Raw genomic sequence first — 17,166 nt, forward strand, 5'->3', positions numbered from 1 at the left:
TTGATTATGACGCCTCATTGTTCATACATATAGTGTACTACTGCCTGGCCTTAAGGAGGGGTAATATTGTAATAATCAATTTTGGGGAACATAACACTATGACAATATTGCGTCCATTAATTACGTGTGGTACAAAGGCTTTGTTCGTATCGCGGTGTCAACTTAGCAACCATCAAAGATAGGGTTTATCTGACCCCCCCAATTTAATGTTTGCTGAATTCATATTCATTCGGTTCCCCCTTCTCAGTACTCTGCCATATGTATTGACTTATTAAAATCTATACTTGCAAGAATTTACTATTTCAAATACTTAATTAGGATAATATAAAATTAATTTAGATTGGTTAAATGGTTAACTCACTCGTCTACTTAAATAAATATCAAAAGTATAATTTATTGGTTATTAACAAATTCTTAAATAAAATTTTAATCTGCAATAAATTAGTCCTTGATTTATCAGACTTGAAAATATCATAAACAACCAAACAATTAGAATCATATAAAAGATAAACTCATAAAAAAAATAGTTCTCTTTTGGGGAGTAGTTTTGAGGAATAAAATAAATAAACAAAGATTAAGGGAATAAATTAAAAAATAAAATTGTGAAAAAATATTTTTATTACCAGATAAATAAGTAATACAAGCATTAAAGGTTTGAGATAATGATGGAGAATAAATATTTAAATAATTCTGTTATGTAATTAAGCAAGAGTTCAGTCAATAGTAAATTAACAAATATTTTCAAATTACATTTTATATTAATTAATTGTTATTAATTAATTAATAATTATTTATTTATTTTTTAAAATATAAAATTAATAATTATTAATTATAATTATTTAAAATTAACTAGTTATGAATTATTTATCTATACTTTTTTATATTTAAATCTTCACCAGCATCACAAAAGAATAAACGAATTCTTTTAACCTGAATATAATTTAGGTAGGGTTTGTTGTTGGATCCAAAAGATAATTCTATAATAATGTTTTTTGTTTTTGGTTGATAAAAAATAAAGAGCAATGAAAAAAAAATTAGAAGAGAACAAGTGAAGAAGATAATCTCATCAAGTTCTAGAATAACTTAAACGAGAGAAAAAGGTGAAACTTTATTCTTAGAATATTTGTTTGGGTTTTATTATTTTAGTCCAACATCTATAAAAGGAAACTTTTATTTTTTTTTTTTAGTCATATTTTAAATCATCTTAAAATTATTCATATACAATACATTTATATTTTTTTGTGTACAATCAAACACTAACATTGAGTAATTATCCAATCTTAAAAAATTATTATTTAATTATTCTTAAATAAATTGTAAGACTACATTATTTATAAAGATAGAACATTAAAACATAAATACAAAAATATAAAATTATATTTGTGAGAAATAATTTTAAGATACTAAATTAATATATTTTGTGACATATATAATAAAAATATATAGAGACATCGAACGAAGATATATAGAACATATTTTTTTATTTTTTATTTTTTATAATTATATTTTTTATTATTTAATTTTTATTTAAAATTATTGTGTAAAAAATTTAAATAAATTAAATTTTTATTATTTATTTTATTTTATATTTAATTTACTATTAAATAAAATATAAAAATACTAATTTTTATATTTTTGTGTTCTGTTTTTATTGTATTGTTTTTATTTTTAAAACTAAATGCAACCTAATTTTTTAGGAGAAAAAAATAAAAATTGGTAATTGTTATTGTACTAGTGTTAAACCCGTGCGATGCACGGGCTTATATTTAAATTTGATAAGTTAAATTAAAAATAATATTTTATAATTATATATTTTTTAAATTTAGTATAACACTATCATCATCGTTATATAATAAACGTGTTAAATATGTTGTTTTATCTTTATTTAAAGTAAAATATGAATAGAAGAGTTTGAAGTTTATAATATTCTTGAACCATAAGGAGGGAGATAAAAAAATAAGAACATATATAACTGTAATAATAGCATGTTAATTTTACCCTAAATTTTATATCAAAAAGCTAATAAAAATTTATCGACAACCTAGTATCTTACTAACTTCATTACAAAATCATTGGATGTTGTGCTCCTTGTTACACATTTCATTTCAAATTTGAAAAAAGAGTTATAGATAAATTAGTTATATTTATAGTAAAGATTTGTACAAAAGTGTAAATCATAACATACTATTAAAATGAAAATAATATTATTCTTACCTAAATATTATTAAAAACCTCTTTGAACACGACATTTGTTGTTGATGACTTTGGATTGCCGTCTTCGTTTAGAATTAAAACCCTGAGGCCACTGCGACTCTTAACTCTTGACAAAGCAACATAAAGTTGTCCATGGGTGAACACTGATTTTGGCAAATAAAGCCGTACATGTGATAATGATTGACCCTGACTCATGTTAATGGTAATTGCAAAGCATACTGTTAATGAAAATTGTCTCCGTTGAAACTTAAATGGCAATCCTGAATCTGAAGGGATCAAGTTCATTCTTGGAATGTACTCTTTATCTCCAATATTTCTACCGGTCACTACCGTCGCTCCAATTACGTTGCTGCCAAGTTTGTTAACTATTAATCTTATCCCGTTGCATAAACCTGAAGTCTGGTCTATGTTTCGCAGTAGCATTACAGCGACTCCTGGTTTCAAAGTCAACTTGTGATTGAGTAGTCCCGAACATTTGATGTCATTTAGAAACTCTGGTATGAACCACTCTTGTTTTACATCTTCATTCTCATCAGCTTGACATGTTGTGTCAGAGCTCAAATACTCCTTTTCCATCCCTGGAAAGATTGTCAAGACAAAATCGTTTACCTTCTTGACACTCTTAAGTGTGGATGCAAGAATTGCTCTACTCTGAAAATACATGTAATCTAACATGTTTTGCAACAAATTTGGATATGCAAAGTCTACCAAATGAGAGAGAGGATCATCAGTAGTTGTAATCAATAGATCATCTGGAATTTCAACTTCTGATTCATCACCAACAACAGAGCCAATATTTCCATTTCCAATATCAAGTATCCAATTAGTAAATATCTTCATTTCACCTTCGTCTTGATACGAAGAAGACATTAGAAGCCTCATATTCGTATGCAGTTTCAGAACCTTACAAAATAACCACAGATGGAATGAGTTAATAGCGGATGCTAATATATCGTGTCTACTTCCTTTCGGAATCACCGGAAGTATCTGTCTGAAATCACCTCCTAAAACAACAATCTTACCACTAAATGGTTGATGTATCTTATGTTGATTGGTAACTGACATAAGATTCCTGAGCGTCCAATCAAGTGCTTCAAAACGGCAGTTGTACCTTCCCTCGTATACAACATATTGAGAACTCAAAATTTGATCCTGTTTTGGACTTCTCTGATCTCTCCTCATACCACATCATGGCGTCGCAATGCCGACAAAAAATTCTAGGTCACCAATATCTATCACATCTAATAATCACCAATATAATAAATTGTTTTAGTTATATCTGCAACAAATACTTTATATAAAAATATACCTTTCTTTCACCATGTTAAGTATAAAAATAATATTTATAAAAGATTACCGAAGAATGCAATTTATAGATTAAAAAGATGAGATCATATAATACAATTTCATTGTGCCAACCTCAAGATTTAAGTTTTACAATAAATCAATGTTCAAATAAAAAAATTATAATATATAACCATATCTTAGTTTGAATTTTAAAACTTGAACACTAAACGATAATTTTTTGTTTATAAAAAGCATAACAATAGTAAATAATAAAGTCCTGATATTGCTACTTCTTAAATTACTTGTGTTCTCAGCAACATCGAATATGGCTGGGTATTAAATTTGCACAGAATCATCTAAAATAGTCGTATTCTCAGTAATATCCTCAACTTCTTGAAAAATTTTTGAAAGATTTGTAGTCAATTTCTTCAAAAATATTTCTCTTTGTATCAGGTGTCTTTTTTTTTCAGCTATGCACACTTTTTCTAATTCTTTAGTATCTAAATTTGAATTAAATGTACTTGCTCCTGTAATCATTAGAGATAATACATCAAGTACTTTATATTATAAAAAAAGAAAAATGAATATATGTTAAATGTTTGAATCAGCTGAATTATGAATATATATTATGAAGGTAGTATTAAAGATAAAAGAAGTAAAATTTTAGTTTTGTGATAATTACAATCTATCATGCTTGTTTTACCATGTCTCTTTTGAAGTAGCATAGTCTTCCTATTCAGTCTTACATTCCTTTGCAATCTAATTCGATTTGTGTATTCCAATGAATCTATAATAATTATTTAGCATATACCAATGATTGTTTTTAATAGACCAATTAAACAGTTAAATGTTTGGTCTTTAAGTAATAGAAACATATTAACATAGTAACTGGTAGATATTATTTAATGTTTGTTGAAGATGTTGTTGACTTGTTTGATGACATGGACTATTATATGCTTCATGTGTGATATCCGAATTACTTCATGGACTATTCATAAACAGTATTAACTTTATTATACTTTTTCTAAAATTTAAACAGTATTACATTTTTTTTAAATAGTATAAATAATTTCATATCTTAATAAGACTAATAATTCTATTTATTTTATTATAATCCTTTGTAATTAGCATAGTAACTTATAAATTATATAAATTTTTAAAAAATATTCTCAAATCCAATTGCTTACGTAAAAATTCAAAAAAAAAAGTATATTTGAATTTAAATTTAAAATTATAAACATAATACTTTAATTAAAAATTATAATTAGATTTTTTTTAAATAAGTACACATTAAAAATTAATAACTAACTTAATTGTATCAACAATAATTCAAAGAAAAAATTTATAACTTTATGACATTAAATATTAAATTAAAAATTATCAGAATATCAACGATGAGAATCAAATTAAAAATAAAATCACAAGTAATAACCAAATAACTTCAATTTATATTTAAAAAAAATTCTAAATTCCAAACATAAAAATCGAAAAAAACCAAAAAAAAAATAACAACTCAAGAAAAGACAATGTTTTCACCAAAACAAATATATGCTTGGCATTATTCTATTAGATAGACTCTAAAAGAGATTCCAAAACATGTGCATCCAAATTCTCAAGTTTCTTTCTCAATCTTGATTTTCTTGCAAGTTGAGGTATCTCCTTTCACCTTCGAATCTTCCGACTCCGAGGATAGTCACTTAGTTGGTGTAATAGCACTTTCCAACAATTCAGATTCATCATTGGCCGCAACTTCATTGGAGAATTCAAGCAACAAATTCTGTACAAAAAACCACGTTAAATTAAAGACTTCTTTCTAACCTTTGATTTTATCTCACTAATATTTTTTGAATAAAATTAAGATCTAATTTTGAGAGAACAAACAAAAAAAATATTTTTTAAACAAATACCTTAGTACCTTCTACTTTCTCCCCTTCAATGATTGGGGATGTCTTTGAAATTGGAAACAAACCACCGGTGTAGTCAACATCCTAAAATTATAATTAATTATTATTTATAAATTAGATACTACTAATGACCAAGAAAGCAAAAAATAAATTAATTTTTAATAGAAGTACACTTATATATACTCACAATTTGAATAGTGTGAGCCTCTTTGAATTTATTTATGAGATCCACATTATTAGTCAACTTCAACGATGAAGAGAAAGATCTTATCAATTAGGTTGAGTAAAAATGTAGGTGTATCTGATAGATCTCCTTTCTGCAAGATATTACATAATATATTAATAATAAATAATATAAAAAGTACCAATAAAAATATCTTCACTAATGCTTTTAGAAATAAATATTGGTTAGATCTTACCAATAGGAGTGGATCAAGTATCTCTACACAGCTCTCTTCCAAAACTTGTTTTGCCTTCTTGTCAAAGACTACATAACATGCACAGTCAGAATCATCAATGACACCAAGCTTTATTCGATACCTACTTAAAAAAGAAAATAACATAAGAAAAAGTTAAATATAGACTTATTTAATATCTAATCCAATGTATATAGACTTTAATTTAAATAAATAAATAAATAACCTTGGAGTCATGGATAAAAGGATATTAGTAGAAAACTCGCGTCTTCATCGAGTCAAACCATCTCAATTGAGTATGGCAATGGAGAATTTCCGTAACTTGATAGTGTCTATAACTATATCACTCGTATACGTACACACAAATTGTCGATTGTAGGATTGATGTCAGCAATTTTGTGAATATCAACCATTGGAATAAGTAGGGAGATTTTGGATATATGTAAAGAAAGGGATTGATGTACTTTAAATTATGGTGCTTTACATATCTCATAACTTATCCTTTTATAGTTGTATCATAACTAAATTTTTTAAAATTTGGTTGACTTTAATTTAAAATTTAAAAAATAACAAACTAAGTAAAACAACCCAAATTTAAAATTTAAAAATAACAACTTAAATAAATAATAATTTTAAAATTCTAAACTAACGTGAATATTTATTTATTGTAATATTAGTATGTAACAACCGAAGAATAATTAAGGTAAATTTTTTTAAAACTCTAAATTTCTTTAAAAGAATTTATGTAGCTGCAATTTAAAAAAAATCAACAAAATTTTAAAAAATTATGCTAAAAAGAATTAACAGATTTTTAAAAAATAGTGTTAAAATATAAAAAAGAACAATCTAAATAAAATTAAAAAAATAACAACTTAAATAAAATAATTTAAAATTTAAAAAAGAACAACCTAAGTAAAATAATTCAAACAAATAAAACAATTTAAAATTTAAAAAATAACAACTTAAGTAAAACAACTCAAACTTAAAATTTGAAAATAACAATCTGAGCAAATAATAATTTATAATTTATAAATATAAATCTAAAAATTTCTAGTGACCACACGTAAGCAAATAAACTTCCAAACTCAACGTATGAGCGCCACGTCAATAAATGAGCTCCCCATTTGTATTACTATAAAGATGTGCTGAAAATGGGTTTTATTGTGTGAATTGTGAAACAAGAAATATGAAATCAGCGCTTTTTAAAAAGGTATCCTACCGACGAACATATTTCTACATAAATATTTTTTGTCGCAATATTTATTCTGTCTATAACGAAGACTATTAGAGGATAGTTACAATTTATTAATTTTAGTCATTAGTTAATTATTAATATTTATAAATATATGTAATAAAATATATTATTAAATTATTAGACTAAAAAAATTATAAACTAAAAAATTAATTTTATAATTAAATAATAACTAAAAACAATAAATTCTAATAATTCCTAATATTTTTCGTCTATAACTACTATTACATTAGTGAGATTTATCATTCTACGAAACACTATTTTTATTTCTATATAGAAAATAAAAAGTGATTTTTTTATTCATTTTATTATATTTTTTTGTGAATCGTTGAAATTTAAAAAATAACCTACTAATCAGGTTATGTTAGTCGTATTTAAAAAAAGTTAAAGACTAATTCAAATGGATTAAATATATATTTTATAAAAATAATAAAAAAATAAATTTAATAACATACTACTTTATTTATTACTTTTAATAACATGTCATTTTCTAAACAACGTTAGACTTTATATTTTACTTACAACTGCATCCGTCTAAAGCAATATGTTAGTAGGGTAACATCAAATTAAAACATATGCAAATAGACATAATGAGTTAATGACTACAAATAAAATCTCTTCACCCTATATTGCAATGATGGTCAATGAAGGAGTTAAAAGGGAAAGTGTGAGACATTATTATAAAATAAAGAAACATTACATAAACAAGTATTTTTGTGTTAAATTTTATAATTTGAAATTTAAAATTAAAGATAAATAAAATAATTTTTTATAAAATTAATTGATATTGATTAAAAAATTAATTACTTAACATTATTCATAAATATATATCATGTTTTAACCAAGTTGGGTTGGTCTAGTGGTTAGCTCACTAGTCCGCTTAAGCAAGTGTCGGGGGTTCGAATTCCGCCTTGTGCATGCAGCAACCCATTGGCCAGCGGCAAACCCTTAAATGGAACTCAGTACCGCGGCGGATTAATCCTTGACCTGTCGGGTTGGGGGATACCGTGGAAAACAAAAAAAAATATATCATGGTTTAAAAATAAACAAATAAAAAGTGAAAAAAGGACCTCTGATCTGCAAAGGATCGATCCTGAAGATTCGAGCCAGATTATATTTTATTATATTGTTATATATCTCTTCTCAAAATCCCTTCCCTTGAATATATAGAGATGATGATAAACTTGATGATGATCTTGCACGTATGATTCGATCTTACCTAGTGTTCTGAAATTTTTCGTTAGTTAATTTGCTACCAAGTACCAACCACGTAATTAATTATAGTATCTCTTGCCATATTGCTTTCACTGCATGTTGAGCATCCTAATATTCCTTCAGACATGTAAGTATTATGTCTTTGAACTTTATTTTCAACGGTAACTATATATATATCTAATCCGTAAGAATAATATTGTAATTAATAATTCACTCTCCCATCTAAAAAGCCACTGCTTGTCAGTTTTATTTAAGCAGAAGGAATGCTTATAGTACTTCGATTGTGTTACTAAATTCATCCATGGCGATATTATACAAAGTTATATATACTAATCTTTCATTGAATTTGGATTACATATAATACTCGTAACATTTTAAAAAATTTATAAAGTTGACATACATTAATCTCTTGAAAATATGATTATAAAAAAATACAATATAAAATAATACTTTTTTGAAAGAAAAAGCGCTCAACACAACAAAATGGAACAGAGATTCATGAGTACAAATACATCTCAAAATACAAGCATTATTAAACCCGCAAGAGTCATCTCAACCCCTCGTTATCTTCGGCATTGCCACCAACAACCAAAGGGAGTATCACCAATCCACTCATCGGAGAGCGTAAAGGACCTGTTGATGATTTCTATTGAATACCCGATCATTTCTTTCTAATCAAATTGCCCAAATTACAGCAAAGAATCCAACCAACCACCTCTTTTTCTCTATTTTTCTCTGTGCAGCATGCGTCCAGCCCTCAAAGTGTTGCTTCAGTATACCTGGGATAGTCCATGACCTTCCAAGGGCGAAAAGCCATGCGCTCCACACCTGCCAAGTGAGCTCGCAGCTAATGAACAAATGAAAACCAGACTCAACAGCCTTTCCGCATAATGCACAGATATTATCAAGCTGACCAATAACACCTAATCTGGATAGTCGTTCTTTAGTATTCACCCTCTCAATCAACACAAACCATGTAAACAGTTCCACCCTTTGCGGGACAAAGCCTCTCCAAACAGCACTAGTGAAGCTATAGCTAGTTATGGCCTCCGGGATGGCCGAATCCTGCATAACCTTTACAAAGGAGCTTGTGGAGAATGTACCAGTTCTATCAAATTTCCAAAACGACCCTGTCCTCTCTCTCATTCGTAAGTGTTACTGACAGTAAGCTCTCATGGAGTTGGTTCAAGAGCTCCAGTTCCCATTGAAACAACTGCCTCCTCCACTGGAAGCTCCATATCCACTCTAGCCCATCCCAAAACCCACAGTCTCCTATAACAGCTCCTTTGAGGTTTGAGATCGAGAAAAGTCTTGGAAACAACTCCTTCAAAGCCCCACCAGGTAGCCAGATATCTTCCCAAAAGCGGGTTGTTCTGCCATTTCCTACGTCTATTGATAGACCACTGATCATCTTCTCCCTTATTTGTGGCTCCCTTATTTAGAGTTGGCAAATATCCCTCTAAGGACCCCCTTTCGAAGCACAGGTTGACCCCACAGCATCTCAGATGGATTCATACTATTGCAAGAACACACTACTTTCTTCCATAAGGGGCAGTCCTCTTTCGAGAACCTCCATCACCATTTAAACAGAAGGGTTGTATTCCGAAGCACTGCATCTCCCACTCCCAATCCACCTGCCTTTTTAGGAGCCATCACCACCTCCCACCTCACTAGTGGCATACCGTTTCTCCCATCCTCTTTACTCCATAAGAATCGCCGTTGTAAGGTAATCAACATCTCTGCAACTGCCTTTGGCATCTTGTACAAGCTTAAATAGTATATAGGCAGGCTGTTAAGAACCAATTTTATGAGAACCAGCTTGCCCGCTTTATTAAGGGACTTTGCCTTCCATAGACTCAGCTTTTCTTCCACCTTTATCAATCACTGATTTTCATGTCTTCACTAGCCTCGGATTCGCTCCCAATGATATGCCGAGATACCGAACAGGAAGAGAAGCCTCCTTACACACCAGCAAACGAGACATTTTTCGCACCCAACATTGTTCACAATTAACCGGAATGAAACTGGACTTCTCGAAATTAATGCTCAACCCAGACATCAGCTCAAAACAACGCAGAAGACGCTTGTAATTCCTAACTGTCTCTTCCTCCTGAGGACAGAATAGGATAGTGTCGTCTGCAAACTGTAAATGCGATAATTCAATGTGATCTCGTCCAACCAATAGCGGTGATATGCGCCCATTCCTAACCGCCTCCCCAATCATCCTATGAAGCACATCAACAACAAGTACAAATAGAAATGGAGACAAAAGATCACCTTGCCGTAAACTCCTTTCCATTTTGAAAGGCTTAGTTGGAGCTCCATTAATAAGAACTGACATTGACACAAAACTCACACATTCCATAATCCACCACCGCCACCTATGTCCAAATCCCATCTTCTGCAGCACTATATTCACGAAGCTCCATTTGACCCTATCATACGCTTTTTGAAAATCCAGTTTAATTATTGCTGAGCTCCTTTTTCTTGACTTCAGCCACTGTACAGTTTCGCATGCTATCAAAGCCCCGTCATGGATTTTCTTGCCCTGCACAAAGGCGCTCTGAGTCTCTCCCACTAGCCCTGGCATCACCTGCCGCATTCTTCGAACCAACACCTTAGATATTACCTTATATACACAGCCTACCATACTAATCGGTCGAAGGTCTCTTATCTCTGTAGCTCCAACAAATTTCGGTGCCAACGCCACCCAGGTAACGTTCGAGCCCTGAGGTAACACAACTGACTGGAAGAAACCCAACACAGCTTCCGTGAATTCCCTCCCAATTTCCACCCAACATTTCTTTATGAAATTCATATTATACCCATCACTCCCTGGTGCTTTTGATGACTCACAATCCCACACTGCATCCTTTATTTCTTCAACGGTCGGCATCAACTCTAGCTCCGCTGCTTCCGCCCCAGTTATTCGCCGAACCAATCCATCCCGAACTCCTATTAATGGTGATGTCTCCTAATGGTACAAGTCTTTATAGAAATCCCTAATGGCCATTTTGATCTGGACCTGGATCCTCACTAGTCTTCCATGGATTCTTAAGGCATCAATCCGATTGTTCCTCCTCCGAGTCGAGGCAATATTGTGAAAATATCTAGTATTTTTATCCATCTCCTTAGCATGCGTAGATCGTGACATCTGCTTCCAATGGATTTCCTTCCTGACATACCATTTCTTAGAAGAGCTCACGAGTGCCTTTCGTCGAGCTTCCATTGTTCCATTATACAATCCATGACTCGCCATATCATCTATTTTCCTTATTTCACAAACTTTTATATGGCATAGAAAAGAGGTCCACAACACAACAAAGACTTGCCACAGCTCCCTCATTTTTGTAAATATGTTGTCTTAATATAGAATAAATTGTGAATTTCACATTTCCTTTAATTCTGGAAAAAAAAGAAAGAACTGTATAAGTGAATCAGACAAGATTCACTTGTATAACGGATTAACGGACATTTAATAAGGGTAAAAGGGATCAGAAAATGAGGTTTAAAAATAAAATTTCTTTGCATATCAGACTAGAGCGGATATTCTTATTTTAATTCATAAGATTTTGTCGCACATATATATTTGTAATTTTGTATAAGTAGTACACAAACAAGTTATTTGGGTTTACAAGTTATAAAAGTTTGGCCAAACCACATGCGTGCTACTTAATGGTAGGGCGATAAAATGGGCCGACCCGCCCAATAAACAGGGCGTACCAGCCCGCCCCGCCAATTAAAATGGGTTCAAAATGCTAATTCGTTCCACTTTATGGCGGATTGGCAGATCGGCGGACTAGCCCGCTTGATTCTCTTTTTTTTTTAAATAAAATTCATTAAAATTCATCAAAAAATAATAATTAAAAAATCAAATACAAATAAAAAACAATCAAATTATAATATTATTTTTTTAATTTTTAACTTCGATAAAATTGTTTAAAATAATATTTGTCAATAGAATCATCTTTATTTTAAAAAATAAGTCACATAATTTGAGCATATATACGAAATTGTAAAATAAAATAAATAAAGTTAATAACTAAAAGAAGAATGAAAACAAAAAATGAAAAAAAATTGTTTAAAAATTCTATAATTATTAATTTTATAATAGTAATCACTATTTTATTTAATAAAAAAAAGAAAAATAAAATCTTCGGTCCGGTGGACCGCCCCGTCCCACCCCGCCAAAACCCGCCAATTTGGCGGGATCCAAAACCTAACCCGGCCCGCCTTTTTTAGCGGGTTTAGCGGATCAACCCGTTTTGCCACCCATACTCAACGGTTTTCATAGCGTGCTTTACGTTTCTCCTCCTCCTCCGCTTTCTTCTTCTTTTCTTTTTTCTTTGCGTTTCTCCTCATTTTTCTTCGCGTGTTTCATCTTCATCGTTCTTTTTTATTATTGTTGTTGCTGCATTTTTTCTCCTCTTTCTTTTTCTGTTGATTTTGTAACATTGTGTATTTTTTTTCTTTGTTTGATTTTTTTCTCAAGAAGAATTATAAGAAAACGAAATAAGAAGATGAGGAAGAAGAAGCAGTAGAAGATGAGGAGGAGAAAGAGGAAGAGTTTTGAATTATGCAGAACTCAGAACAAAAATACATCCAAAATTCTTAAAAATACACCCAAATATCTTTATGTTACACCCAAATATCTTCGTGTTACACCTAAATTTGCTGCAAATACAGTAAAATATTTCTTCTAATACTGCATTTTTTTCTTCATTTTTTCCTTATTTCTTTCTTTCTTTTAGTTAAATGAATGTAATTCCATATTCTTCCAAATAATTTTGCAGCATTATGTATTTTTTCTTCTTCTTTGTTTGATTTATTTGTTTTTATTCTCGTTAAGAGAATAAAATAAGAAGAAACTTGAGAATGTAAAACAAAAAAGAAAAGATGAATAAGAAACAAAGAAGAAGATAGTGATGATGATGGAAAAAAAAGAATCAGTAGAAGATGGGGAAGATGAAGAGGAAGAGTTTTGAATTATGCAGAACTTATCAGAATAAAAATACACCTAAATATCTTTGTGTTACACCCAAATTTACTGCAACTACAGAAAAATATTTTTTCACTGCAGAACTTTTACATTATATTCAATTCAAACCATTGACGATAAAACATTATTCACCTACAGAATCATAAATTACTAACGAAAAAAATAACTAGAAGAAATTCCAATAAAAAAAGAAGGAGGAAGAGGAAGAGAAATAGGTGGTGTTGGTGACGACGATAACGAGAGGAAGAGAAAAAGGAAGAACGTGCAATGAAGAATGTGCAGTAACGTCTCAAAGCCCGTAAATATAAATGACTTGTAAAGACTTATATAAAAAAATATTTGTATATGAAAAATTATTCTATTTGTATTAAGAATAAAATTTCTTAAATAGGAACAATATTCGCGATTTAAAATGATAATATGTACTTTTTACTAAAAATATTATTTGATTTTTGTTTATATATGTTTTAAGAAAAATATTATAAAAATATTTTATTAAAAGATAATTTAATTTTTTTAAAATCCATAAATTAAATATAATAAAAAATTGAAAAAATCCATTATTATATTCTTAGAATACATTTTTATTTAAAATTCATCTAAAATAAAAAAAAATTAAGTTTAACAAATTAATAGATAACAAAAATTATAAATTCAATAATAAATAAATTTTTATTTCTCGTTATTAGTTTTCTCAGTTTATAATTTTTTAAAAAAAATTAAGTTTCATAGTGAAAAAGTGTTTTAATATAGATATTTAATCGTGCATTAATACATGATCGAGAATAACTGATTTTTAAATTCAATACTTTTAAAAGACATCTAAACGTATGAATTTAGTCAGATGAATATAAAAATATGTAAAAATCTTTATTTAATCATTCTATTAGTTTATCAAAATTAATCTATTTTTATAATAAAAAAAGTTTAATTATTTTATTGATTCCTATAATTTCGTAAAATTTTTAATTAGATCTTTATATATTTTTTTTAATTAAGTTTCTACACTAAAATTTTTTTTCAATTAAGTCCTTTTTAGTAGTAATTGGCTTAATTTTATAGAGACCCAACTAAAAAAAAAAGAATTGGTATAGGGACCTAAATAAAAGAAAAAAAGTATAGGGATCTAATTAAAAAAAATTGGTGCAAAGACTCAATTAAAAGAAAAAAAATTATAGGAACCTAATTAAAAATTTTGCAAAACTATAGGGACCAATAGAGTAATTAAACCATAAAAATATTGAAAATTAATGTTGCATTACACAAGTTTAACATAAGAAAAAAGATATCTAAAATTCTTAAAAATAAAAATATTCAAAATTCAGTTAAAAAAAGAATATTCTAAAATAAAACATAATAAAAACTCATTTTTAGTGAACTTCATATTTAAACTTATTTAATAACTTACTATAATATTAACTAAAATAGACTAATTTAATTATTATTAGTTACTAATATTAAAAATAAATTAAATCACACATATATTTATACACAAATAAATTAGAGACTGATTTTAATTAATGGCTAATTTTAGTATATAAATAGCATTTTTGTAATATTTTGTAATACATATAATTTGATTGGATTCGATGTATTTCTGGGTTGTGAGGTACTAAAGTCCCAACTCTAGCTAGCAACCTAACGTCATTTTGATTAATAATGTGTATGCGTTAATAGAAGGGAGGTGTACAGTAGGCGTGCATTAATCATGAATGGAATACATTAATACATTAATACGTACGTATACCAAATAGCGAAACTTAGTTAATGGAAGCTATAGTATACGATACATGCTACGCTTCCCATAAAGTAAAGATAAAACAAAACAAAGAAACAAGGCATCTTCTATTTAGTGCGTGTCACCGAGAGAGCTGAGAGCCTAGCTACTATACTAGTCTTCTTGTAATTTTCACTTTCACTTGGCACTTGGGATCAATCATGATTTCCACCGAGGAATCATGGACTACTTGGCTCTGTGATTTGGTAATTAAACAAACAAACAACACATTTTCATCTTGCAAATTAAATGAATCCCTCATGACTTTGTTCTTCTTTTGCTCTGATCTGCAGGAAGAAGAGGACTACAGTTTCATCAATGGCATAACAGCAGCCCCTAATAATTACTCAAACTCACAGATGAGTAACAATGATAACGAGAGGCCATCCAAGCTTCTCAAGAGCACCACCCCAACCCCAAGACGCAGAAGAACTACTGGCTCAGCTGGCACTGGCAGATCCCCCCAACACGCCCATGATCACATCATTGCCGAAAGAATGAGAAGGGAAAAGATTAGCCAACAGTTCATAGCACTCTCTGCCCTTATTCCAGGCCTCAAAAAGGTTCAATTTTTCTTGCTCTTTTTTTCTTTTTAGATCTCTTTGGAGTACTAATAGAATGCGTTCAGATGGACAAGGCGACGGTGTTAGGCGACGCTATCAAGTACGTGAAGCAGCTACAAGAGCAAGTGAAGGTTCTAGAAACTGAAAGCAAAAGGAAAAGCGCGGAGTCTGTTGTGTATGTTGAGAAATCTGAGGTGTGCGGAGAGGAAGATGTGTCTGTGTCAGACACTTGGTCAAATTCAGGGGGGGATGGAAACTCATCGTACGAAGTGTCAAAAGCAGTGAGTAGGTCGGTGCTGCCTGAAGTGGAGGCAAGAGTGTCTGAGAAGAACGTCCTCATTCGGATCCACTGCGAGAAACACAAAGGAGTGTTGATGCACATTCTCAAGCTCATTGACAAACTCCATCTCTCTGTTCTTAACACCACTTCCTTGCCTTTTGGAACCTCCATCGTCGACATAACCATCACTGCCGAGGTACATTAACTGAATTAAATTCATCACATTTACATTATTGAATAATTTATTATGCTTATTGCATCGCATCAGATGGATGAGAAGTTCAGCTTAAGCGCGAAGGAGCTTGCTAGAAACATAAGGGTGGGAGTGTTGCAATCGATGTAGAAGAAAGTAACAGGTGTCTGTTTTGTAATTAATGGGATTGCATCATTTTGGGGGTTCAATAATGTTAATGGCTCCAGGGTTCCATCAATGGAATTAAATGGAGTTACCCTTTGGGGCGGAGGGACGGATGAGAGCAGCTAGCAATTATGGAGGTTGGGACCCGGCTGGCTGCCTGCATTGAGATTTGAGAGAGGGTTGTGTCTCTGGAAAAGTGGGATTCTGACTGATTGGGAAACCCATAGCCTTGGAATATTGACACGTCCTGCCAAATAGTTTAGGCCCCTTTCTTTCTTTTATAATAAATATTAAATAATCATCTATCTTTGCGCACTTCCTGTTTCCCATGCCCCATTTTCTACATTTTTTCTTTTTTTTTTTTTTAATAACACAAACACTCGTCTTAGTATCTCCTCCTTTTTCTCCTAATAAATTGGATAGTAATTAGTCTCTCACAAATTAACAAACAAAACTTAAGGCAAAAGTGTATACTAAAAGGGTACGTATACACACACATTATAACCAAGTTTCATTTTTTGGTGGTTAGTTCGCTAATTCACTTAAGTAAATATTAGAGGTTCGAATCTCACCTTGTACAACGACAAATTTTTAAATAGAGTTTCGATACCCGACAGATTAGTCCGAAATAAAATGTACACACATTACACATAGTTCTACGATTTTCTTAGGTATGTTTTTTTTTCTTAGGTATGTTGAAGCTCTGCCTCAAGACTCTGCCCAGATTTTTTTTTTCAGGTGTGATAGCTCCATTTTGTTTAAAGTGACGAATTCTTAGTCTAACAGCCCAATCCGATTAAACTCCTGGACAAAGGAGAGCTAACCAAAAAAAATTATTGAATAGTGACTAATAATATTCTTGTCGCACTTGATGTTCCTAACCAACAGATCATGACTAGAT

General features: G+C 30.3%; 2 protein-coding genes across 2 annotated transcripts; one reads left to right on the top strand and one right to left on the bottom strand.

The window, feature by feature from the left end:
• Positions 1-2,214: 2,214 nt before the first annotated feature.
• LOC130980333 (uncharacterized) lies at positions 2,215-3,396 on the bottom strand. Its single transcript, XM_057904024.1, has one exon. The coding sequence runs from the start codon at positions 3,394-3,396 to the stop codon at positions 2,215-2,217; it is 1,182 nt and encodes a 393-aa protein (XP_057760007.1).
• An 11,638-nt stretch (positions 3,397-15,034) lies between these two features.
• LOC130981640 (transcription factor NAI1-like) lies at positions 15,035-16,573 on the top strand. The gene is made up of 4 exons (XM_057905241.1): positions 15,035-15,270; positions 15,358-15,627; positions 15,693-16,103; positions 16,176-16,573. The coding sequence occupies exons 1-4, from the start codon at positions 15,226-15,228 to the stop codon at positions 16,248-16,250; spliced, it is 801 nt and encodes a 266-aa protein (XP_057761224.1). The 5' UTR covers positions 15,035-15,225; the 3' UTR covers positions 16,251-16,573.
• Positions 16,574-17,166: the final 593 nt, after the last annotated feature.

The sequence above is a fragment of the Arachis stenosperma genome, chromosome 5 (assembly GCF_014773155.1).
Source record: "Arachis stenosperma cultivar V10309 chromosome 5, arast.V10309.gnm1.PFL2, whole genome shotgun sequence".
Classification (NCBI taxonomy): Eukaryota; Viridiplantae; Streptophyta; class Magnoliopsida; order Fabales; family Fabaceae; genus Arachis; species Arachis stenosperma.